The 24139-nt window shown below is 49.0% G+C and overlaps 3 protein-coding genes across 7 annotated transcripts; 2 read left to right on the top strand and 1 right to left on the bottom strand.

Moving 5' to 3' along the window:
* Window positions 1–50: 50 nt before the first annotated feature.
* On the top strand, window positions 51–18815 carry Herc2 (E3 ubiquitin-protein ligase HERC2). Of its 3 annotated transcripts, XM_076818160.1 has the most exons (12): window positions 51–814; window positions 874–1074; window positions 1165–1375; window positions 1474–1731; window positions 1815–13528; window positions 14600–14923; window positions 15038–15347; window positions 15463–16184; window positions 16255–16693; window positions 16812–17035; window positions 17117–17271; window positions 17370–18815. In XM_076818160.1, exons 1-12 carry the CDS (start codon window positions 622–624, stop codon window positions 17601–17603), a joined length of 14985 nt encoding a protein of 4994 aa, XP_076674275.1. In that variant the 5' UTR covers window positions 51–621; the 3' UTR covers window positions 17604–18815. The 3 variants fall into 3 exon arrangements, with proteins under 3 accessions (XP_076674275.1, XP_076674278.1, XP_076674276.1); XM_076818161.1 differs by lacking the exons at window positions 51–814; window positions 874–1074 and having other exon boundaries at window positions 1201–1375; window positions 1458–1731; XM_076818163.1 differs by lacking the exons at window positions 15038–15347; window positions 15463–16184; window positions 16255–16693; ... (1 more) ...; window positions 17117–17271; window positions 17370–18815 and having other exon boundaries at window positions 1815–13416; window positions 14600–14799.
* Window positions 18816–19063: 248 nt separating this feature from the next.
* On the top strand, window positions 19064–23286 carry LOC143372188 (sarcosine dehydrogenase, mitochondrial-like). 2 transcript variants are annotated; one of them, XM_076818179.1, is made up of 15 exons: window positions 19064–19205; window positions 19274–19376; window positions 19440–19696; window positions 19784–19996; window positions 20103–20432; window positions 20511–20673; window positions 20759–20906; window positions 20995–21133; window positions 21206–21412; window positions 21490–21757; window positions 21857–21986; window positions 22070–22326; window positions 22392–22554; window positions 22632–22739; window positions 22815–23286. In XM_076818179.1, the coding sequence occupies exons 1-15, from the start codon at window positions 19182–19184 to the stop codon at window positions 22990–22992; spliced, it is 2688 nt and encodes an 895-aa protein (XP_076674294.1). In that variant the 5' UTR covers window positions 19064–19181; the 3' UTR covers window positions 22993–23286. The 2 variants fall into 2 exon arrangements, with proteins under 2 accessions (XP_076674294.1, XP_076674295.1); XM_076818180.1 differs by lacking the exons at window positions 19064–19205; window positions 19274–19376 and having other exon boundaries at window positions 19521–19707.
* Window positions 23007–24032, bottom strand: LOC143372195 (peptidyl-prolyl cis-trans isomerase-like 3). Of its 2 annotated transcripts, none has more exons than XM_076818196.1 (4): window positions 23915–24032; window positions 23645–23719; window positions 23258–23538; window positions 23007–23173 (listed from the first exon to the last, which is right to left on the bottom strand). In XM_076818196.1, exons 1-4 carry the CDS (start codon window positions 24023–24025, stop codon window positions 23047–23049), a joined length of 594 nt encoding a protein of 197 aa, XP_076674311.1. In that variant the 5' UTR covers window positions 24026–24032; the 3' UTR covers window positions 23007–23046. The 2 variants fall into 2 exon arrangements, with proteins under 2 accessions (XP_076674311.1, XP_076674312.1); XM_076818197.1 differs by having other exon boundaries at window positions 23859–23996.
* Between the last annotated feature and the right edge of the window lie 107 nt (window positions 24033–24139).

Below are 24139 nucleotides of genomic sequence, written 5' to 3'. Positions count from 1 at the left end.
GAACATACTTACCTAAATAGTATGTAATATCGAGTAAACAAGTTGCGTTGCAAGTACTCGGCAATGACAAGTTTTCACAACAGACATTCAGCGTCTATACTTACTACATAAATATAAATCGACAATTACTTAGTAATGTAACAATCTGTCCAACGATTTCTCTTAAAATACAGTACATATTATCAAGTACACATGTAACGAGTAATGAGTAAGTTTGGCAAATGTCGGTCAGTTGATCGTAATCGGAGACGAATAAATTCCGAGCTCGTAAACGCGACTAGTAAACCCGAGTACAAGAGTATTGACAGTTTCGCCGATGTGTGGTGATTAACCTTAGAGGGCTAGCACTTTAAATGGTTCAGGATTATTTAATGATCAAGTATTCCCTCCTTCAGTCGAAGCTTATAAGACGCACAATTAAATCAAGAGGATTCCAAAGAAACAACTGAAAATGATGGAAGTGGAATGAGTAAACTGTAAAAGTACCTTGCTTAGTCTAAGAAATGAGGAGGGTATGAGATGGTGTATGAAATGTGCAAGATCAGTCGCACGTGACAATGTCAGCGGATATATTCTTCGGATCCGAAGAATTTTAGACTCGGTGGATATCGAAGAATCAACATGAGCGTTCAATTGGACATTATAGTAAGACCAGAGATCCGGTTAGATGCAAAATGGCTGAAGACAGACCTGAAACGTTTACTTTGTCGAGATGGCCTGGCAGAACTTTGGAACGAAATGATACGGGATGGAGAAATCGTGGGCTCCTTCAGCGACGGTCTAATCAATGCTGCGGGTATAACAGCTAGAAAAGGTTAGGAACAATTGGCTAGCACGCTCGATGGTTGTTTCACAGTTTTCTGTTGACTATAGGTGATAGCGGTCATTATTATTGCAACATGAGAGTACTATCGTGCCTCTGTTGCGATGGGATTTGCGGTCCGCAACGTGGTTGTAACTGCGGACCTTGTCAGAAATTAGACGAAGAAGAAGCAGCAAGAGCGAATACATTTGTAGATAAAATCATTCCATCTCAGCACATGATAGATTCGTGGCTTTGGGGTCCTCAACCATGTAAATATTTCTGCCTCGTCTTTCTTGTTTAGAGTAGTATTGTATCCTAAGTATTTCTGTCTCAAAATCTGCAACATTCATTTTTTTCAGCCCTCGCCGACCTAAGAACATGTATCGATTTACTGATTAAGGAGCAAAGAAAATTATGCTACGAGGTTGCAAACAGTACGTTATCCGCTACACGATTGAGGCAGCGATTGGTAGTAGCTCGACGGTATTTCACGGCTCTATCGCGTCATAAAGAACAGGAGACTAAAGATGTCCCAGCGACATCGAAACCAGCTACTAAATTGCAAAAAATGTATTATTGGCCGATATATGTAGTTTTCTTTATCTAATTGTAAGAATAAGTGGATTTAGTAGCTAGGTTGAATCTATCGTAGCGTGGAATAATTTCAGGACGAGGCCAAACGAGAAGGCGACGTTAGGATTAGCGCGAGTAGGATCTCGTGCAGCACTAAATTTTTCATTCGCATATCTTAGACGGGCCTGGAGATCCGGGGAGGACATTGAATTTTGCAGCGAACTTCTCTCCGAATCTTTGGAAGCTTTACAGTCGTTGCCCGAAGCAACGCTTTTCGACGAGAGCAACGTTTCCCAAGTCTGGCTAGAAGTAGTGGAACGATCGGCGAAATTTTTAAGACAAGTCGTTACAGGGTAATCGTTTTCGTTTTAATATCGCGATCAGTTGCTCGATATGATCTCAGTTTTTGATGGACACACCGGTCTGTCTGTTCTAGGGATATAGTTACCGGGCGGTCATGGTGCTCTATACCATTGTCAGATCAGCATATGGCTCTTTGCTTGCTATTAGAGCTGGTAACACAGAGGGCCACGTTATCGAGTTTATTGGATTCTGTTTGTTTACTCCTCCATCTAAGTGGTAAACACAAGCACCAGGATAATCGTGTAATGCCACCAGGCAGCACGGCACCGCTGGTACCGCTACTGAGGCGCTTGAACATGATCCCAGCCTCGAAATCAAGACGAGGTGATAAGAGTGTAACGCCAGGCCCTTGCGAGGTGTTGCTGAAATATCTGAGGCTTCCCGAGGACGACAGCACGTCGGTCGATTTACGTAAAGCAGCAGTGATTATAATGTGCAATCTAAGCAGACTAGCTGCCCCCCTCTTGCCTCCGATTCTGACCGATCGATTCCCGAAGAATCAGAATCAAACTTTTGAAGAAGTCCTGGCTTGGGGAAGCGTGAAATTCGGGAATGGCGGCTCGTCACCGTTCTATTGCGACGGGATCGCCGAGCTCGGTATCAAGCAGCTCTGTTGCACCGAGAGAGCCCTGATGATCCTTTCGGCGAGTGGGAACGTTTACATGATGTATTACGGATCGGAGACCCAATATCCGCAGAGAGTGTTTGGATTTTCGGAGAAGCCTGTGACAATGATCGCCTCTCATCCGGACGGCAAGCATTACTTGGCTCTGACGCAGGACAGCTCTGTGTATTCTTGGGGGAACGGCGACGGTGGGCGGCTGGGGCACGGGAACAGGACAGGGTACGACGAGCCGAAGTTGATCGAGGCACTGGTAGAGAAGAATATCACATTCATAGCTTGCGGGAGCACTTACTCGGCGGCGCTCAGCTCGAGCGGTGAACTGTACACGTGGGGAAGAGGGAATTACGGGCGATTGGGCCACGGTTATTCCAACGATGTAAAGACCCCGACTCTGGTAAGTGCCCTGAACGGGCACATGGTCGTGTACGTGGCATGCGGTAGCGGCGATTCCCACACGTTGTGCGTCACCGCCTCCGGTATAGTGTTCTCCTGGGGTGACGGTGATTACGGCAAGCTTGGCCGAGGTGGTTGCGATGGATCAAAAACGCCCAAGATCGTGGACAAGCTGTTGGATATAAATGTAGCTAAAGTGTACTGCGGTGGACAATTCTCTGCCGCGTTAACAGCCTACGGAGAGGTCTATACGTGGGGCAAGGGGGAGGCGTACCGTTTGGGCCATGGCAGCGAGGAGCACGTGAAATATCCGAAAGTGATCGAGGCGCTGAAAACGAAGAAAGTGAAGGAATTATGCGTGGGAAGCTTGCACGTGCTGGCATTAACGGAGGACCAGTCGGTGTACGGATGGGGGAGGAACGATTACGGTCAAATCGATCCGGCGTTGGACACAGTAGTGGCCGAGCCGACGCTCTGCCCAACGTTATCCGGGAAGAACGTGATAGGGCTGGCCTGCGGGCCGACGCAGAGCTTCGCCTGGTGCACGTCGGCCTGGTCGGTCGCGAGCAGAGTGGCATTCGTTGTGGAGATTTGCGAGGACACGTTCCGGCTGTTGGATAGCCTGTTGGGAAAGGCTTGCGAAGGATTGCCCGGCACGCGGCCACCTACTCAGGATCGGGAATGTTTAGCGGTGGCAGCCTTGAATCTGATCCGGTTGCAGCTGCACACCATGATTACGCACAACATCGACGGGAAGTCGGTCGGGCTAGCCGGTACGCCGTTGTTGAACTCTTTGAAGCAACGGTGTGTCACGCTGGCGAGCAGCACAGGAATCCTAGCCACGATCCAGGAGGCGGCGCAAGCCGTTCTGCTAACCGGCTGGAGCATTCTCCTTCCCACGGCCAACGAACGGGCCAAAACCCTTTCGAATTTCCTATCGAAAGCGAACGGCAGTATGGTGGATCAAGTAGTAAACCCGGGTAACGGGCAACGGTTCATGGCGGACCTGCTGGTGTCCAGTTTAATGGCCGACGGCGGCCTGGAATTGGCGCTGAAGGCCGCTATGAGAGCGGAGACCAGCGACCTTGCCGACGAAAAGGAGTTTCTCGTGCTCTCGGGCAACGCCGGAAACGTCGGAGTGAACGGAGGAGTGAACGTAGGAGGAAACGGAGGAGTGAACGGAGGAGTGAACGGAGGAGTGACCGGAGGCAATGGGAGCAAACCGAGCGACACGAAGCAGGCCAAGGAGCTGAACTCGGAGAAGAATAACACGAGTATCTCACTGCTGCAGCTGGTGAAGCAGTTGATAAAGAACGTTACCTGCACCACGCAGTCCAAGTTACAGGCTGGGGAACAGATAACTCGGAACGAGGAGCCGCAGCAGAAGAACGACAGCTCGCCCAGCCTGAATCTGCTGCTAAAGTTTCAACGGTTGTTGGTCGGTAGGGTGTACGAGTGCCTGAACGCGTCCAATACTGAGAATCTGCGCGACCAGGAGCGGCATGGAGCGGAGTCGCTGTTGAAGAAATACGTATCTCAAGTCTGCGTGCACGTGACCGAGATAATGTCGTATGCGGCCGAGCTGTCGGCCAACAGCAGCATCAAGCAGTTCGTATCGGTGAGTACAGTGCTGAGGGGCGACATCGTCAACATGCTGCTCCCGGAGCTGGTCACTTGCCTGATCCTGTTGCAAGTCGATTATCCGATGCTGCTGCTCGACATGGACTGGATGGAGATGATGACACCGATGCTGGACGCGCTCGATCAGTTCAACAAGCTGGTGCCGACGATCGAGAAGAACGAGGCGGACGATCTGTCCTGGCCGGGCATCATAGCTCCGCAGCATGGAAACAGGATATCGATATCGGACGAGCCGTCCGTGATCCGTTGGGCCGACCTCGAGAATCATAATCGCGACGGTGGCCTGTGGGTGGTGATGAACAACAACGTCTACGACGTGCAAGACGTTCGTATGGAAGGTCTACAGAGAAACGCGGCTTGTTGGGAGGGTTCCACCTATGCCGGCCCGTACCCTCCTAACTCAACACCGAACTTACCTCGTGGCCAGCTACCGCGAACCATGATGGACTCTTACTTCGTTGGCCATTATTGCTACTCCGAGCCGGAAAGCACCGAAATCACCATCGACGTTACGGAGGTGTGCTCGTGTTTGCTCGACACCGAGAGATCCTTGGGCTTTCTGCTGGGCCTGCACGCTCACCGGATGCGGCAGAGCTTACCGTTGCAACCGGCGGAGGAGGAGGCCGGGGTTTGGCTGAACGCCAACTTCTTGCGAGGCGGCTTGCAAGTTCTACAGCCGCCGAATCCTTACGAGGAGGAGAAGGGAGAGGCGAGAAGCAACACCTCGACGGCCGCTAACTCGCCAACGGAGGCTCCGCTTCCCGTGCGCACCGTGCGTACTGTGCGCACCAAGAACGAGCTTCAAAGAGAGAGAGAGGACCGAGTCACGGCGTTCGTATATGCGCTGGCCGAGACCCACAAAACCGACCAGCAGGTCCACTCTTTCCTATCGCTGGTCGACAGATATTCCAAGGCGAACAATCTGCTGGCGCATACAGAGTTTTCCGGCGACCACCCCGTCGAAGAAGTTAGCCGGCTCCTAATGGCGGTGATCGTCAAGCACCTCGCTTTAGGGCATCAAGTGATCCAGTTGATCGATCAGGACACGGGCAGCGAGAACAACGGGAGGCTACCGAAACCGCTGGCCGACATGGTCAGAGCGATCCATCAAACCAAGTGGAACATGATTCGAATCAGGCAGCAGCAGAACAGAAGCTACAAGGAAGTCTGCGCTCCGGCGCAGGAGAAGTGCAGATTTCTCCTTCACGAGGTAAGGTCCGCGACCAGCTACGAGATCAAAGGACTACGGGACTTGAAGCTGTTGCACACTCTGCCCAGATTCAAGAATACCGTCCAAACGGTGATGAGGGAGGCTCGGAAGAACGGAATAGGGGCCAGCAGAGGGGCCTCCGGCAAGCCGGAGGACATCGTCAACACGTCCATTCAAAACGCCAAGCTGAAGGGGAAATCCGACACCGAGGAGGCAACGCCGAAAGAGGCAAGGCCGCCGCCAGCTTCTCCGAGAATCGAGAATACGTTGGACGCGAGGAAAACGATCGGCAAAATTGTCGACAGGATCAAACAGAGGCCATTGAATATCGATTCGAGCGAGCTGATGACCAACATTATAAAGTTCGTCGTTACCGAGGACGGGGGTGACGTGGAGACGCTACGTCGGGCCATGTACTGTCAAATGCAACGGGCGAAATTGCGGGAGCAAGGGATTCTAATGATGCAGCGATTATTGAAAAAAGACTGTCTGATCACGTCGGTGAACTACTCGTTGCTGAACGGTTGGCTCGGCTTGTCTCACGAGAACAAGTCCCTTGGCGACGGGATAAAGCATTGCCTCGAGAACGTCCAATTGATCACGCCCTATCAAAAGTCCAGGCTGATTTTGGCCGAGGCGGAGGTGACTACATGGGCCGTCGATGCGTTACGCGCGTACGTCGTTCAAGCGGAATTACCCAGCAAACCGAAAGTCAGCGATAAAAGTAGCCTAAACCAGGGCACCTACACCTGGCTGAGAAAGTTGCCCAGAGCCAGATTTCTGCTGACAATCTTGGACATGCTGAGCAATTACCAGCACGCGAACGAGATCGGTTTGTTGATCAACTCTGGGATGGTATCGAGTGTATTGACGTTGCTCAGGCAAATCGGACCGTCCTTGTCCGTGTCCTTGTCCGCGGGCGGGGCGGGAGCGGCAGCCACTGCGACCGTGGCAGCGGGGGCGGCGGCTTCGACGACGGCGGTAGACCGCGACGATTCGAAACCGAGAGACGCCGCTGCGACAGCCATATACGAGGGCAACTTGGAAAAGATGAAACCGCCGAGCGTGCAACTCAGCGGAATAGAATTGGCGGCTTTGATGAAGATCGGGACGAGGGTGGTTCGCGGGATGGACTGGAAATGGGGAGATCAAGACGGCTTGCCTCCGGGAGAGGGCCAGGTGGTGGCGGAACTCGGTGAAGACGGCTGGATCCGGGTGCAATGGGACAACGCTGGCACCAATTCCTATCGTATGGGTAAGGATGGAAAGTACGACTTGAAACTAGCCGAACCTCCGACACCGCCGGACACCGACACAGATGTCGATACGCCTCCGCTGGACCCCACCAAAACGGACAAGCCGAATGATCTGGAAGACATACATCCGACCACTTGTCTAAAGTCCGCCTCCGTCACCCTGCTTCGCATTGTCCTTCTCTGTTGCGGGATCGAGGCCGACAAGGTGGCACCGTCCGGCATCAAGATACTCACCTCCGTTCTGCGCGACATCACCTCGTCCGCGTACGAGTTTGAGTTCACCACACAGTCCCAGCTCGCTACGGAACACCACGAGACCTGGGCCAGCCTTAGCTTGTTAAGAGCGATCGCCAGGCCTCCGGAACTCTGTAAATGCCTGAGCACGAAAGCCTGGATCACCGTCCTCTTGACCGTGGTCACCGAGGAGAATCATCCAAACTTGGAGAGAAGAATTATGGCGGTGCGGTTACTCACCGCTGTCCTACCGTCCTGGTCGGCCGAAAATCCAAACACGACACCCTTCCTGGAGAAGATTTTCATTGCATTGGGATATCTCGCCCTCGACTGCTACCTCGACTCCCCATCCGAGCTTTACTCGAACAAGGGTCGCGTCTCTCTAACGGCTTCCTGTAGCTCGACGATCGTCGAGGAGCTCGTCTCTCTTATCAGACACTTGCACTCACTAGCGAAATGGAACGCGACGTTGAACGCGTTTCTCGCCTCCCAGTTATCGGTGGCAGCGGACCTATTGAGCGGGGGCCCGTTTTTTCGCGTACAAGCGAACGAGAACGGCGGAGAGAACAAGGAGTACATCCCACAGACGGTGATGGCCGCGCTCACCGTCCTCGGAGGTCTCGACGACAGGCCGAGGATCGGCAGCTTGGTCGACGTCGACGGGCAGATCGGCACGATATGTAAATTTATCAAACACTCCAAGATTCTGGTGCAGATGCACGAGGGCGGAACGCGGAGAAAGGTTCCGTTTTTCGCTGTCAGACATCTCAGCGATAAGTTCCGTTTGGACCGAATGCCTACGCCGGATTCATTCCTCTCCACTTGGGCGAATTTGTTGTTGGACCATCGCGTAAGGGACAAAAGACCGAGCGGCGTGCCTGTAATAGCTGGTATGGTAAACGTCTTCATTTTACACAATCAACAGCAACAGCTGGCAGCTTTGAACGCGGGAAAGACGATCTTGGATCATCAGACGAAATTGAGGAAAATCCTGAAATACGCGATCAATCAGAACATCGATAGTAGTAACGTCGTCGATATCAGCGGTGACGTCGCTGTCGCTTCTGTAGGTTTTGGCGTCGGCAGCGGCGACCGTCGCGATGACGACAACGGCGACGGAGGTGGTTGCGTCGGCGTCGGCGACGGTGAAGGCAACGACGGTGGCGATGACGACGAGGACAACGACGACGACGACGACGACACTGACAACGATGACGATGACGATGGCGACGGTGATGGTGACGGTGACCAAGACAACGACGACGAAAACGAAAATGAAATTGAACTGGCGCACGAGAACGACGAAGATACCGGCAGTCGGGAGGGCGACCTTGTTCGTCGAGGAAGCGGCTGTGTCGTGAAAGGGATGATCGACAACGCGAACAACGCCGATAACGGCGAAGAGGTTGATAAGAACGTCGTGGAGGACAGAGACGGTTACCGCGATAGGCGTGCAACCCTGTTCCAAGAAATGCTGGTACGAGCGACGAAGCCGCAGCCATTAAAACCGATATTCAGACAAAAGGAGCTGGAAGAGGCCGCTTTGTCGGTTTCGCAATATTTAATTTCGGAACTGAGACGCTCCGCGATGCAGTGGTTAAACCCGTTCCCGTACCCCGATTCCCCGGGCTCGGATTGTTCGCTGGCATCGCTGACCTCCAGTCAGAGAAGGCACTGCAGGAGCAGCGGAAAGAAATCTCCTCGGCCTATGAGTCCGTTGGTAGCGCAATTGACGGAGATGGGTTTCGCCAAGAAGAGCGTTGAACTGGCGATTAAGAGTCTGAGCAGCGCGGTAGGTGCCACTCCGGCTGAGAGCGTGGTGGCGTGGCTTCTGGAGAACCCCGACGCCGCTCTGAGCGATAGCGAGACGATCTCGAGCGTGTACGGATTGTCGGATCCCGAGGACTCGACCAGCGAGAATATGGACGATTCTCCGTCAACGAACGACCCCGTATCCTCGATCCTGCCTCCAAACTACATGAAACGATCCGACTTCCTCTCGGTGGACGAGTACGCGATTTACGTGCGGGACAACCTGATCCCGGGGATGCTGGTGCGATGTTGCAAAAGCTACGAGGAGGTGGAATACGGGGACGTCGGTCAAGTGATAAAAATCGATCCCGAGGGTCTACACGATCTAAACGTGCAAGTGGCCTGGCAGCGTAAAGGCGGCACTTATTGGGTGAGATTCATTCACATCGAGCTGCTGGGCCATCCGTTAACAATACCGAGGCCGGCAGCGCTCAAGATCGGCGACAAGGTGAGAGTGAAGGCCTCGGTGACCGTGCCCAAGTACAAATGGGGATCGGTGAATCATCAGAGCGTAGGAGTAGTAACCGGTATAATAAACAACGGGAAGGACGTGTCGGTGGATTTCCCTCAGCAGAGCAGCTGGACCGGATGCGCCCTGGAAATGGAGAGGGTGCCGTCCTGCCATCATTCTGTCACTTGCAATTCTTGTCAACTTCTGCCGATCTCCGGGCCTAGATTCAAGTGCAAGTACTGCGAGAATTACAACATGTGCGAGAACTGCTTCTACACGAAACGGTGCCACCAGCACGGGTTCAATCGGATCGTGGAGCCAGGATCGGCAGCGGTGTACGCCGGCAAGCCCGGACGGTACCACAGCCAAGACTTTGCCGAGTCTTCTCTGATCGACGACTGGTCCAAGTGTATACGAACGCTGACAGTATCGTCGCGACAGGACGGAGCGATCCGGCTCGTGGACGGATCCGACATGTATTGGAAGAGTTGCGGCAGGCGCGCCGGTAAGCATTGGATCCGAATGGATATGTTGCCGGGGATTCTGGTGCATTCCCTCAAGATTATCGTGAATCCGCAGGACGGCAGCTACGTGCCGTCGTTGATAATGCTGAAAGTCGGGGACTCGTTCGACAGTCTGGTTGAATTGTCGACGATCAGCGTACGCCATACCGATACCAGCGTTCTACTGTTGCAGGACGCTAAAGAATATTACCCTTGCATCGAGATAACGATAGAAGCGTGCCGGAACCGCGGAGTAAACTGCAAGATACACGCCCTTCGGATAGTCGGCAAGAAGAAGATATTTGAGAATCAGCTGGCGACATCTGTCTCGTTTCTGGCCTCGGATTGGGAGATAGTTGAGGAGCAGATGAGCTCCCAGCGCGACACAGAGGCTCTCCAGCACTCGGCCGTGTACGTGTGGGGCCTAAACGACAAGGATCAGCTCGGCGGGTTAAAAGGGTCGAAGATCAAGCTACCCGTGTACAGCGAGGTGCTTTCCAAGTTGAAGCCGATCCATATCGCCGGGGGTAGCAAGACTCTGTTCGTGGTCAGCCAAGAGGGGAAGCTGTACGCTTGCGGAGAGGGGACGAACGGTAGGCTGGGCCTCGGGGACGATAGCCACGTGTGCGAGCCCAAGCTGATACCGTTCCTGAGCCAGTACGTGATTAAAAAGGTAGCCGTACACTCGGGCGGCAAGCACGCCCTGGCTCTTACGCAGGACGGCAGAGTGTTCTCCTGGGGCGAAGGCGAGGACGGTAAGCTGGGACACGGTAACTGTCTCTCGCTGAACAAGCCCAGGCTAATCGAGTCACTGAAATCCAAGCGGATCCGCGACATAGCCTGCGGATCCGGCCACTCGGCTGCGATCACGAGCAGCGGCGAGATTTACACCTGGGGCCTGGGCGAGTACGGTAGATTGGGCCACGGAGACACGTCGACGCAACTGAAACCGAAATTGCTGCTGTCTCTGGCCGGTCAGAGGGTGGTGCAAGTAGCTTGCGGCAGCAGGGACGCGCAAACGATGGCTCTAACGGACGATGGCTCGGTATACTCTTGGGGCGACGGAGACTTCGGTAAGCTCGGTCGAGGTGGAAGCGACGGTTGTTACACGCCGCTGCTGGTGGATCGGCTGAACGGTATGGGCGTGGTGCAAATCGAGTGCGGAGCGCAGTTCTCTCTGGCGTTGACCAAATACGGGGAGGTTTGGACCTGGGGCAAGGGAGATTATTTCCGGCTGGGTCACGGCACCGACCATCACGTCAGAAAGCCTACGCTGGTGGAGGGACTCCGAGGGAAGAAGGTGATACACGTTGCTGTCGGCGCGCTCCATTGCCTGGCGGTAACGGACGCGGGGCAAGTCTATGCCTGGGGTGACAACGATCACGGCCAGCAGGGGAACGGTTCGACGATCGTCAATAAGAAACCGTCCTTGGTCCACGAACTGGACGACACTAGCGTAAACCGAGTGTCCTGCGGCTCCAGTCACAGCATCGCGTGGGTTTTAACCGATCAACCGGCTGCCTACAATCAAGAACCGGTCCCGTTCCCAACAGCCAAAGACCCGCTCGGGCAGACGTCGCTGAGATTTAAGAGCGCCTCGGAGATGAGCACGCCGTTCGGTCTCTGCTCTCTGTTCAGCTCGAGGAGCGGTTACACCGCTAACGCGGCAGCCAGTTGCGGCTTGGTAGCCATTGGAAACGCCGAGAACAGCGGCGGTACAGCTACCACTGCTACTGCTGCAACCACCGCTGGCAACACCGATGCCGTCTCCATCAATCCCGCTAGCTCCTCCAACTTGCAAAACCGACCCTCTCTGTCCAGCATCATCTTGTCGTTGGAGAGTAACGTGGCGAAACAGCAAGCGTTGCAGCACGTGATTAACGCGCTCCGTATAATGCAAGCTCGCATCGCTGTTGTTACCGCGTTGCAGAGTCACTCCGCATTGAAGACTGGTGGCAGTGGAATTGTCGGTGAAATGTCAGCCGACGGAGCGATTAACGGCTCGGGTGTCGGCGTCGGCGTCGGGCACACCGTTTATCAGAACGTAGGGGAGAGCGCCCAAGGAGGTGGAGAGGCACCGGCGAACGCGGCCGAGTTCGCGAATCTGATAGCTAGTCCCAGGACCAGTCCCGAGTCCGAGGACTACCCGCTGGCGATGTTTCCCTCCATGTCCAGCTCGGCGAGCTTATCTTCGCGGGCCTCGAAAATGTCGGCCAGCGCGATGAGCGTGATCGCGGCTACCCTGACGTCGAACGTGCAAGTGGTCGGCGAGGGGATCTCCGCGGATCCCAGCTTGGACGATTTCACGTCGACGCTGACCGAGGACGACGCCAGGATGCTGGTGGATCTGCTGAAGCTGGCTGTCGCGAACCGCGTCTGCAAGGGAGCCAAAGAGACGATATCCTCGGTACTGATCGCCCTAGCGAAAACCAATCGTTCGATTCGAAGCATGATACTGGAGCTTTGCATCATGGAGCTGGAGGACACTGTTGCGAACTCGAACAACAGGAACAACGTGCCGCAGCCGGTGGTGCAGGGAAGCCCGCATCCGTACACAGACGGCACCACGTTGACGGGCCACGTGAAGATCCCCGGCGCGGAGGCGTTGAGGGTGGAATTCGACCGACGTTGCTCCACCGAGATGAGACACGATCCCTTGACCATCATGGATGGCAACAACCAAGTGGTGGCAGTGAAATCCGGCCGAGAGTGGAGCGCGTGGGCCGCCGAGATCCGGATACCGGGTGACGAGCTCAGATGGAAATTCTGCTCGGACGGCTCCGTGAACGGTTGGGGCTGGCGTTTCACCGTATACCCGGTGCTGTCGACCCACGCGCTCCACGAGCTCGTCTCGGACAGAGCGGTCCTCTCGCAACCATCCATCGCTCTGGCGGAATGCCTGCTGGACAACACTCTGATCAGTTTGGATAAGAACGTGGCCACGCGACTGGCCGCCACGCTGGCCCAGTGCAGCCAGCTGAGCGTGCTGTCGGCGCAACAGCGAATGTGGGCTTTGAAAAAGCTGCAGGTGGTGTACACGACCGGGCCGGGTATACGTCCGGAGGTTGCACTCTCCTCCCTTCTCGGCTCGCTGCCTCAAGCCTTGCTGAGACAGTACGCTTACGAAGATCCGCTGGTGCGAGGTGGGAAGCAGCTGATGCACAGCGATTTCTTCAAGGTGCTCGTGGCCCTGGCCTGCGACCTAGAGCTGGATGGAATGCAGTGCTGCTCGGAGATCCACAAATGGTCGTGGTTCCGGAGGTACTGCCTTTCCGCTCGCGTGGCGAAATCTCTGGTGAACCGAACACCGCTGCCGAAACCGTTCTGCCTGGAAGTGACCAAGCGAATCAACGAGATGACAACCGACGGCGAGGGGGGCACTAAGGATCACGAGAATCATGAATTATTCAAGCAAGAGCACGACGAACAGCTGTTGCAGTGGCTGAACCGGCGACCGGAGGATTGGACGTTACCCTGGGACGGGTCAAGAGCGATATACGGCTGGGGTCACAATCATCGCGGCCAGCTGGGCGGCCTCGAGGGAGCGAAGGTAAAGTTACCCGTTCTCTGCGAAAGCCTGTCCGCGCTTCGGCCGGTCCAACTTACCGGCGGGGAGCAAACCTTGTTCGCCGTCACCGCCGATGGAAAGGTCTATGCAACCGGTGAGCACAGTCTCTCTACGTCTTACCGGCCTGTATATTCATACACGCATATACATACCATATACCATACCGTATCGACGCGCGCTACGAAAAGTAGCACATTTCATTTGTCTTGCGAAGACTAGCACTCCGCTCATTCCGACCACGAAAAACAGAATGCTTCGATTTTGTCCTCGAAAAGTAGTACGTTATCATTCATCGTCACGAATCATAGCATGTCATGCTCTTTCGCGACGAAAGGTAGTACATTTCGGTACTTTGCTGCAACGAAATAGCACGGTTTGCCTTTAGCCGCGAAAAATATCACGTTTTAACGCGCGTTACGAAGAGTAGCACGTTTCATTTTTTTCTTACGGACAACTGCATGTAGAAAAAATGAAACGTGCTACTTTTCGTAACGCGCGTCGGTTTCATAGATTGCCTAGGATCCTACTGCAAAAATAAAAAGATAAAGGTCTTTTAATGGAATGAAAAACGTCTTTATTTAAATAAGTTAAACTTTAGTCAGTTAAAATATCATTGTAAAATTGAATATGTTCTTTCGGTATAAGACCTTTAGACAGCATTGTCGACAAATCTTCTTTTTTATCAATGATAATTGAATTCTCGTATCATAGCCACACGTGTATCACGGCGTCCACCTTATTTGCAACCTCCTTACAAGATTTATCTGTTACTCAGCACCCGAAACTAGCATTACAAAATTAGCTTCCTCCTGCATTACTTTCTTTTCCACTAAATGAGCAATAAACGCCAATACATGCAACTGGCAGCCACAGAAGATCAACGTCGACTGTGAACTGTTTGGAAACTGAAATATGCTACTCTTCGGAAAACAAATAAAACGTGCTATTTTTCGCTGCAGCGTTTGCAATGTGCTACTGCTCGTATATTCGAAACATGCTTGTTATCGTCAGAAACATTGAAACGTGCTTGTTCTCGTGATAGATTGAAATGTGCTGCTCTTTGTAAGACAAATGAAATGTGCTGCTTTTCGTAACGCACGTCGATATACAGTAAGATGACGCCAGTAACGTGCCATTACAATGCATATTTATTGGATCCTCGCAGGTTACGGCGCTGGCGGACGCCTCGGAATCGGGGGAACCGACACCGTGATGGTGCCGACGCTTTTAGAGTCCATCCAGCACGTATTTGTGAAAAAGGTGGCTGTTAATTCAGGTGGAAAACACTGCCTCGCCTTGAGTTCCGAAGGGCACGTGTACTCGTGGGGCGAGGGCGACGATGGGAATCTAGGACACGGGAACAGGTTGTCGTACGTCCGACCGAAGCTCATCGAAGAGTTGCTCGAAACCGAAATCGTAGACATCGCTTGCGGCGGTCACCATAGCGCAGCCATCACGAGCGCCGGCTGGCTCTACACATGGGGAAAAGGTTTTGTTCGTTTATCTATTCGCTATCACTTCTCTGCGGACAATACGCGCCAGAGCAGCGGGCGTTTACGTAATGTATGGCGTAATGGGAACTGAATGCACGCATTGATTACAGGCCGGTACGGACGTCTAGGGCACGGGGATAGCGAAGATCAGTTGTCGCCGAAATTGGTAGAAGCGCTGCAAGACTACAAGGTGATCGACGTTGCCTGTGGAAGCGGGGACGCGCAGACTCTTTGCGTTACCGACGACGACAATGTGTGGAGCTGGGGCGACGGGGACTACGGGAAATTGGGCAGAGGAGGTAGCGACGGCTGCAAAGTACCCATGAAAATTGAATCCCTCGCAGGTCTCGGTGTGATTAAAGTGGAATGCGGTAGTCAGTTCTCGGTGGCCTTGACAAGATCAGGAGCGATATACACGTGGTAAGAACATAGGTATCGCATATGTATTATTAATTGTAAGTTGAACATGTTCGGCAATTTCCGATCACGTTCCTGCCGACACCGTTAACAAGATGAGTTGTTCTGATTCGCGCAGGGGTAAAGGTGATTATCATCGGCTGGGTCATGGGACGGGCGAGCACGTGCGACGGCCGCGTAAAGTGGCTGCGCTTCAAGGGAAAAAGATCATCAGCATAGCGACAGGCTCGTTACATTGCACAGCGTGCTCCGACAAAGGGGAAGTTTTCACTTGGGGAGACAACGACGAAGGTCAGCTGGGCGACGGAACGACGAGCGCCCTTCAAAGGCCAAGACTGGTTCACGCGTTGCAGGGTAAGAAGATAACGCGTGTCGCTTGCGGTAGCGCGCACACCTTAGCCTGGAGTACGATGAAAGCCACGCAAAGCAGGATGCCTGCCGCCACACCGATGGAGTACGATCTGGTGAAAGATCTTCCTTTCCCCGTGTTACACAACCGGCTGGTACTTCTTCATCATTTCGCCGAGCTGCTTTGCCCGTGTTTGCCCATGTTCCCAATCACCGGCCCTATCAGTCTGTGCAAATTGGCCCCAGTGCTGGTCTACAGCATCAAAGAGGCAACCTTCCGCAAAGTGGTTCAAGCGACGATGGTGAGAGACCGGCAACACGGGCCGGTGATAGAGCTGAATCGAATTCAGGTGAAGCGAGCGAGGAGCAAGGGTGGCTTGGCCGGGCCCGACGGCATTAAATCCGTATTTGGTCAAATGGTCTCGAAGATGTCTCTTTTGACGCAGGATGTTCTCTATTTCCCACATAGGGTCTGGAAAGTGAAATTCGTCGGTACGTAACCTTCGTAGCCTTTGTCTCTACGTCTGCATACTTAATAATGGTCGCTTACTGCTGTTGGCAGGAGAGAGCGTGGACGATTGCGGTGGTGGATATAGCGAGAGTATAGCCGAAATGTGCGACGAATTGCAGAACGGTTCCTTACCACTGTTCATACCGACGCCAAACGGCCGAGACGACAACGGCACTAACAGAGATTGCTTCCTGCTCAATCCGACCGCCGACTCGCCGTTGCATATCAACATGTTCCGATTCCTTGGGATCTTAATGGGTATAGCGATCAGAACCGGTAGCCCGTTGAGCTTGAATTTAGCCGAACCTGTATGGAAGCAACTGGCGGGCACGCCGTTAACGCCTGCCGATTTGACCGAGGTCGACAGGGATTACGTTCCCGGGCTGCTATGCATCCGGGGCATGGAATCTGACGAAAAAGTGTTCCAGACCCTTGAAATGCCTTTCTCCACACCGTCGGCTGTAGGACACGAAATACCTCTATCGAACAGGTCTGTATACACGTAATATCACACCTATCACCCTCCTGTTGCCACGATCGCTCATTTCTCTCCTATCTCGGACAATTCGACGCGCGAACTGCCTTCACTATGCTCAGCCTTCTTTCAGATATCAGAAAATCACTCCGGGAAATAAGCACGAGTACGTTCGACTGGCCTTGAATTACAGACTGCACGAATTCGATGCTCAAGTAGCTGCCGTGCGCGAAGGAATGTCCAAAGTTATTCCCGTGCCTTTCCTGGCGTTGTTTAGTGGAGCCGAATTAGAAACGATGGTTTGCGGTAGCCCGGACATACCGCTTACTCTACTCAAGTCTGTTGCAACATATAAAGGTAGAAAGCTGCGAAACCAATCCAGAACACGACAAAACTGACCCCATTTCCCCGTTAAATATGCATACCCTGTGCTCTTAGGCATCGAAGCTACCGCTCCTCTGATTCAATGGTTCTGGGAAGTGATGGAAGAGTTTTCGAATCAAGAAAGATCTCTGTTCCTTCGATTTGTCTGGGGCCGAACGCGTTTGCCACGCACGATCGCTGACTTCCGAGGAAGAGATTTTGTCCTGCAGGTAAGATATCCTCTAAATAGTAGAGAATGCTCGCTGTCTCCTTTTTGAACGTGCCAAATATCGTTGTAACACGTCGGATACTACTTTTACTTTCTCAGGTGATGGACAAGTACAATCCACCTGATCACTTTCTTCCCGAAAGTTACACGTGCTTTTTCCTCTTGAAAATGCCAAGGTACTCGTGTAAATCGGTACTGCGTCAAAAGTTGAAATACGCGATACATTTTTGTAAGAGTATCGACACCGACGAATACGCCCGAGTGCAAGCTGCAACCAACTCAGACACCGAAGAGACTGACAGTCTCGCTAGCGAAGAGCACACTTCGCTTTAACGAACTCCAGTTTCCCGAAGTCTCTTCCTCTACACATAATTCCGTCTACGTGAGTTAGATGTAGGTTCAATCCACTTGCAATTCGTGTGTGTCGGTCTCATTCACAAGGACAGCGTGGCGTGTTCTCTTACACGCGTTAGTTGGAATTAGATTGGATTTCGTTCAATTAATCGCTACGTGACAAACCCGCCTTTTATCTCTATCCATGTAGTATGATAGTATGTCTATCACGTATCGGCTCGTCAAACTCAATGAGTTCGGTTCTTTCCGTATGCGGTACGTTCGAATGAAGTGTTTGCAACTGCATTAATAGATTTTCAAGCGGTATATCTTGTGTGTTTCAACAAGAACACAGAGAGATGGTAGATGAAAGCAATTAATCGTACACACGAATCGCGTTCCGTTTAGAGGAATATCATGGCTAAAAATATATGTATATACAAATCCTAGTATATATATAGGTTGGTCTACAGTTAAGTTTAGTGTTTCCTTAATATGTCATAATTTAGTGTTGACTTAATATGTCGAATATTTCAGTTCGATGTACAACACTGCATATATTCAGATACACATCATGTATATACACGCGATATCGAATATTTATGGCGCATACACCCACACCCATCCACGCTTTATTTATTTATTTTTATGCATAATGTATGCGCGCGTGTCCATATAAGTAGACTCGTGGACACAAGCATCGCAATTTCACAATTATTGCGATTGCTATAGCATATGTATCTGTTTGCTGGTATCGTTAACCACTGACAGACGAGGATAATAAGAAATTGCTTTTACATAGACGTATGAATATGTATACCCGCCCCTACCTCCCGCGGGAGCACATATATGCATATAACAATGCACCGAGATATATTTTTTCCGTTAAAGTATATTTACGGGCAGTTATTGCCTTTACATACTTCGCCATCGAGAAATATCGCGGAAACAATTTATTACCGTGTCGCTTGAACGATATATTGAACTTGATAACACATGAGAATACATTTTCATTAAACTCCAGACAAACAGTTGACATTAATACTAAACAATTATATCTTGAGCGTTTAAGTTTTTGTAATAATAAAAAAAAAACAATATCGCTTATTATATTTTTGTTATATTTGTTAAAAGGCATACTAAGTAGTGTAAGAGGAATGGAATAAATAAGTGATCAGTATGATTTCCACCAGTGATGAATGGTAAAATAAATACTTGTTTTTTTTAAACGTTATTCTAGTGCTTTGTATGCAGTATTGGTGAATGAGAATGCAAGTGTATCAAAAGTTTTTTATATTCTTGCTGCAGTTTGCGAAAGATAGATAGTGTTAGAGTATGTTTTGCCATATGATTACATATACGTATCATCGCGAAGAAAACACGATTAAAAAGCATAGAAGATTAATGAGGACTTTCGATAATGCACATTAAAAAGAATATATATATAGTCATCGAAACGATAAAACCGACAGAACAGTTTGCCTTTGCAGAGCGTGACATACGCCTACTGACAAGAACATTTAAATTCATATTACTTTTCATCATACAAGAAGAAAAAGGCGAAGAAGAAGAAGAAACATGTTCCACCTAAAAAAGAAAGAGGTATTTATTTAGACTTCTTGTCTTGTCCTGTTATACAATTCGAATCGTCTCTAATTAATTGCTTTTAGCTATACAAAATGTGCATCGGTTGCATTAGATCGGCAATGACAAGAACGCTAAATCAATCATCTGTGATACAACTACCGGACCACGCAGACGTCGTGGTAATAGGTAAATAGAAAAGCCGTAAAATATCTGTATTTCAAGCTACACAGAGAAGCATAATATTTGCAGGTGGTGGTAGTGCAGGCTGCAATGCCCTTTATCAGTTGGGGAAATGTGGCGTTAATGCCCTGTTATTAGACAAATCAAAGTTAACATCTGGCACTACGTGGCACACTGCCGGTCTTATATGGAGCATACGTGGTCCAAGCGACGTTGAGATGGAATTACTAAATGTTACAAAAGGCATTCTAAACTCTTTAGAGGAAGAGACTGAAATAAACCCAGGATGGATAAACAACGGTGGACTTTACATTGCTCAATCTGCCGTGATTATTCAGTGAATCCAGCTTTCTTTTCTTCCTCCTTCTCCTCTTACACTTTTTCTTGTTCTGATTATTGTTTGAATTTTATAGGAACGTCTAATGGAATATAAGAGGCTGATTACCGCCGCCAAAGCTTTTAATATCAATGCGCATCTAATCTCTCCTCGAGAAGCAAAAAGTTTATTCCCTTTACTGGATGAAACTACATTTCAAGGAGCCATTTACTGTTCGGAAGATGGTGTTGTCGATCCGACAATGTTGATAAATGCTCTAATAAAATCGGCAAAAAATAATGGTTGCCAGGTACTGTGTAATTGTTTAACGTTGTTCATGTCAGCTACACATATACCTAAGCAGCAAGCGATCGTAATCAACGATCGAAGAATATGAAGCTAATGAAACTGTCCAGGTGATCGAAGATTGCCCTGTGATAGGAATACTCACAAAGGAGACTGCTCAAAATAAACAGAAAGTTTATGGTGTAGAGACGCCATATGGAATTATAAAAGCTGACATTGTTCTGAATGCTTCTGGTGCTTGGTCAAAAAATGTAGCAAACATGGTAAACATGGATATTCCATTGACGCCAATTAAGCATGCTTACATCGTTACTGAACCAATACAAGAATTACAGCATCTTCCAAACGTTAGAGATCCGGATATCAGTCTATACTTTCGAATGCAAGGTAGCTCCATAGCTATCGGTGGTTACGAGCAGAATCCGATTGTCCTGGACTCTGTAAGTATATGCGTTAACGGTTAAGTCATGCTCAGCATAATAAAATTTGTTGTTAACTCCTTTGTATTTGCATATAAGGCACCCCAAGACTTTTCATTTTCTCTCTACGAGTTAGACTGGAATACTTTTAATACACACCTGGAATCGATGATTCATTTGGTTCCGAAATTATCAACAACTGGAATAAAAACTGAAATATGCGGTCCGGAAAGTTTCACACCTGATCATCGGCCAATTATGGGTGAGAGTTTAAAAGAAAGAGAAGTGGGGAAAAAAGCGAAGCAAAAAGAAGTTGTACAATTCTCGTTCTCGTCTACATTTAACAGGCGAAGACCCTCGGTGTTCTGGCTTATTTTATTCTTGTGGGTACAATAGCGCTGGAATGATGTTAGGTGGTGGGTGCGGAGAACAAATTGCACGCTGGATAATCAATGGTCGGCCAGATAAGTACATGTTCAATTACGACATCAGAAGGTAGAAATCATTTTTTTTTTAATGATTTTCCAATTAATTAGGATGTTAACACCCGCAATCTCATGTCTGCTTGTTTTCTTATATGTAGATACATTCCAGAGCAAAGAAACAATTCCGTTTGGACAAACGCGAGATCTTACGAGGCCTATGGCAAAAACTACAACATTGTATTTCCACACGATGAACCATTGTATGGCAGGAATCTCAAGATGGATCCTTTTCACGACGTAAGAAAAATAATAGATTTCCTTCTAACATTTGTAATACATGGGCGGAGGATAAAAAATTACTCGTCACAGTTACTTGTGGAGAAGGGTGCTATTATGGAAGAACGCCAAGGTTGGGAACGACCTGGATGGTTTAATTTAACTAAGAAAATAAAGATTATGTCGTACGACTACAGTGGATGTAATACAACGTTGAAAAACCAGACTCACCAGACTGACGAATATCGCAATATATTAGAAAAAGAATACAGTTTTCAATTATCACCATACGATAACATAGTAAGGATTTTAAAATTCCGATATAATTATAAGGATATTGGTACCATAGGAAATGTACATATATGTATTTCCATTAGATTCGCGAGGAAGCTCTCGCCTGTCGAAACAATGTTGCTTTATTCAACTTGTCTTATCTTGGGAAATTTTATCTTTGTGGAGAAGAAGCAGAAAAAGCGGCCGATTATTTATTCACGGCCAACACAAATCGCGATTTCAACACAACGGTTTACACGTGTATGTTAAACCATGCCGGGGGAGTAGAAACGGATTGCACTGTCACCGTCATGGAACCTGGTTCCAGCGGCATAGTAAATCCGATATTCAAAGAGAAAGCATTTTACATTGGTATGTTTCCACGAGCCATTATCGTTCGTGCCAAATTATTTCAAATTAAATAGAATCCGTGAATTTTTCCATCATTACTTTGAATATTCTATTATATAGTAACAAGCGGCGCATCCGCATACCATACATGGGCTCACATGAGTAAAGTCATAGAGGAGAGAGGCTTCGACGTATCTTTACACGATGTTACCGAGCAAATTGGAATTTTATCTGTGCAAGGGCGTAATAGGTATTGTACCGCTACAACTTAAGCTGCCTCGGTTTCTGTTTAAAACTTTAAACGTTTAAAGAGGACGATTTATCAACATACAGCCGAAAGATAGTGGAGGCGCTGATAGAGGAGGAAATCTCGGATGAAACTTTCAAACTTTCAACTACAAAATTAGTAAGAATTAAGAATGAAGTAGTACGCTTGGTGAGACTCAGTTTTGTTGGTGAACTTGGTTTCGAGTTACATATTCCAAAATCATCCTGCCAGCTAGTGTACACGAGTTTAATGGAATGCGGCAAACCCTACAATATTAGACTCGCTGGATACAGAGCACTGTACAGCCTTAGTTGTGAAAAAGGTACATACACACATGGCCAGCATTGCACGTTAGGTGATATATCAATAACGCTTCCCGATCTTCAGGCTATCATCTTTGGGGCTCGGATGTTAGAGTAGACGATAATCCCGTAGAAGCTGGATTAGGATTTGCTTGTCGCGATACTGGTAAATATTTGGGGAAAACAGCGGTCGATCAACTGCGGCGAAATGGAATGAAAAGAAAGCTGGTGCATATTCATTTAAATAGGTACGCGATACTAATTTTATATTATTGTCAATTCCTATGCTTATAATTCTTGCCCGCACGATTGCTATTTGCAACAGTTCTGTTCCACTCTGGGGATTAGAAACCATTTACAGAAATAACTCTCTCGTTGGTTATTTACGAAGAGCTGAACAAGGATATAGCTGTGGGAACACTATAGGGCGTGGGTAAGGTTCTATCGAGTTAAGTAAAGAGAGCTTAATTTTTGCAAACACTCAATTTTTTTTTTTATGTAACTCTAGGTACATCAGGCATCCGAATGGAGAGAACGTGACAAAGGAGTATCTACAGAGTGGTACTTACGAAATCGAAATTTTGGGAGAACGACACAGAGCCGATCTTTATGTTCAAAGTCCATTCGACCCTCGAAACAAAAGATTGATGGGAATATACGAGGACGAGAATACTTCTGAATTTTAAATAACGATACAACGTTGACCTTTAAATCGGTTTATAATTTATTTATATTTATATTTACCCGGCCAACGGATTAGCATGTACAGTTACATTGTTTATTCGTGTTTCTGTTAGTGGCTTGTAATTCTTGGCATTTACTGGTAACTTTTCTAGCTGATCGAGCGTTTCTAAACCATCTATCACTCTGAGAAGAACAGAGTTTGATAAATAATGAATATGCTGAACGTCGTTAGTTGAAATGTTAAAAGAAAGTAAAACATACCCTTACCTTCCAAATAAAGTATATTTTAAGTCCAAGTGTGGTTGAGGTCCATAGGTTATAAAAAATTGACTTCCATTTGTATTTGGCCCATTATTGGCCATTGATACGAAGCCTCTAGTATTGTGTTTTAATTCCTCTTTGAACTCATCTTCGAATCTACGATTCCATATTGACGTTCCACCTTTGCCAGTTTGCGTCGGATCTCCAGTTTGCACAATAAATCCCTTTATGTTTCGGTGGAATAGACAATTGTCATAGTAATTACTAGCGCATAGAGCCAGAAAATTCTACGAAATAAAGTATTGCGTTGTGGTTAGTACACTATACAGTACGCACACGCAATCAATCATGGCGATGTATTTTACTTTTAAATAGGTATAGGGTAAGTACTACCTCGCATGTCTTTGGGCACAATTCGCAGAATAATTCTATCTTTATATCGCCAACATCAGTATGTAAAGTCACGCTCTGAAAACGAAGATCAAATATACAATTTGCATATACAACACGAGTGTGACAGCTAAGTGTGTAGGTAAGTGCATATATGCGTATAGAGATGAGATCTCATCTCAACATAATAAATAAGAATTTGTATTTATCTATGCACCATTTTCGGCAGGATTGTCTAGAGACATGTAATTTATTGCTATCAATATCGCTTACGTTCGTAATTCTCGGTCTAAGTACTACTACGTTTACTAAATACCTATCGATAAAAAAAGCTGACATGTACAGTACAGTAAGTACGCACCACGCACTGCACAAGTTATACATGCGCGTAGACGGGCCATTTTGAGTTTCATAGAGTTACCAACGAAATCAAATGTGTGCACTTGTGTTGACATCAAGTCAGAGTGTCTTTGATGGACTTTTCTGAAAATGATTTGC

This window comes from Andrena cerasifolii, chromosome 8, assembly GCF_050908995.1.
Source record: "Andrena cerasifolii isolate SP2316 chromosome 8, iyAndCera1_principal, whole genome shotgun sequence".
In the NCBI taxonomy this organism is placed as follows: Eukaryota; Metazoa; Arthropoda; class Insecta; order Hymenoptera; family Andrenidae; genus Andrena; species Andrena cerasifolii.
The sequence above is the reverse complement of the archived record's forward strand: the minus strand, read 5'-3'. Positions and strand labels throughout refer to the sequence as shown.

What these genes read in the sequence shown, in the direction of transcription:
- LOC143372188 (XM_076818179.1), top strand. Translation starts at nt 19,182, where the DNA reads ATGTTCCACCTAAAAAAGAAAGAG. An exon ending in TCCACCTAAAAAAGAAAGAG is followed by an intron (nt 19,206 to 19,273) that starts GTATTTATTTAG and finishes AATTGCTTTTAG; the next exon opens with CTATACAAAATGTGCATCGG. An exon ending in TGATCATCGGCCAATTATGG is followed by an intron (nt 20,674 to 20,758) that starts GTGAGAGTTTAA and finishes TACATTTAACAG; the next exon opens with GCGAAGACCCTCGGTGTTCT.
- LOC143372195 (XM_076818196.1), bottom strand. Translation starts at nt 24,025, where the DNA reads ATGTATAACTTGTGCAGTGCGTGGTGCGTACTTACTGTACTGTACATG. An exon ending in TGTGCCCAAAGACATGCGAG is followed by an intron (nt 23,539 to 23,644) that starts GTAGTACTTACC and finishes TTTATTTCGTAG; the next exon opens with AATTTTCTGGCTCTATGCGC. An exon ending in AAATATACTTTATTTGGAAG is followed by an intron (nt 23,174 to 23,257) that starts GTAAGGGTATGT and finishes TGTTCTTCTCAG; the next exon opens with AGTGATAGATGGTTTAGAAA.
- Herc2 (XM_076818160.1), top strand. Translation starts at nt 622, where the DNA reads ATGAGCGTTCAATTGGACATTATAGTAAGACCAGAGATCCGGTTAGAT. An exon ending in GGGTATAACAGCTAGAAAAG is followed by an intron (nt 815 to 873) that starts GTTAGGAACAAT and finishes TGTTGACTATAG; the next exon opens with GTGATAGCGGTCATTATTAT. An exon ending in GCTACTAAATTGCAAAAAAT is followed by an intron (nt 1,376 to 1,473) that starts GTATTATTGGCC and finishes GAATAATTTCAG; the next exon opens with GACGAGGCCAAACGAGAAGG.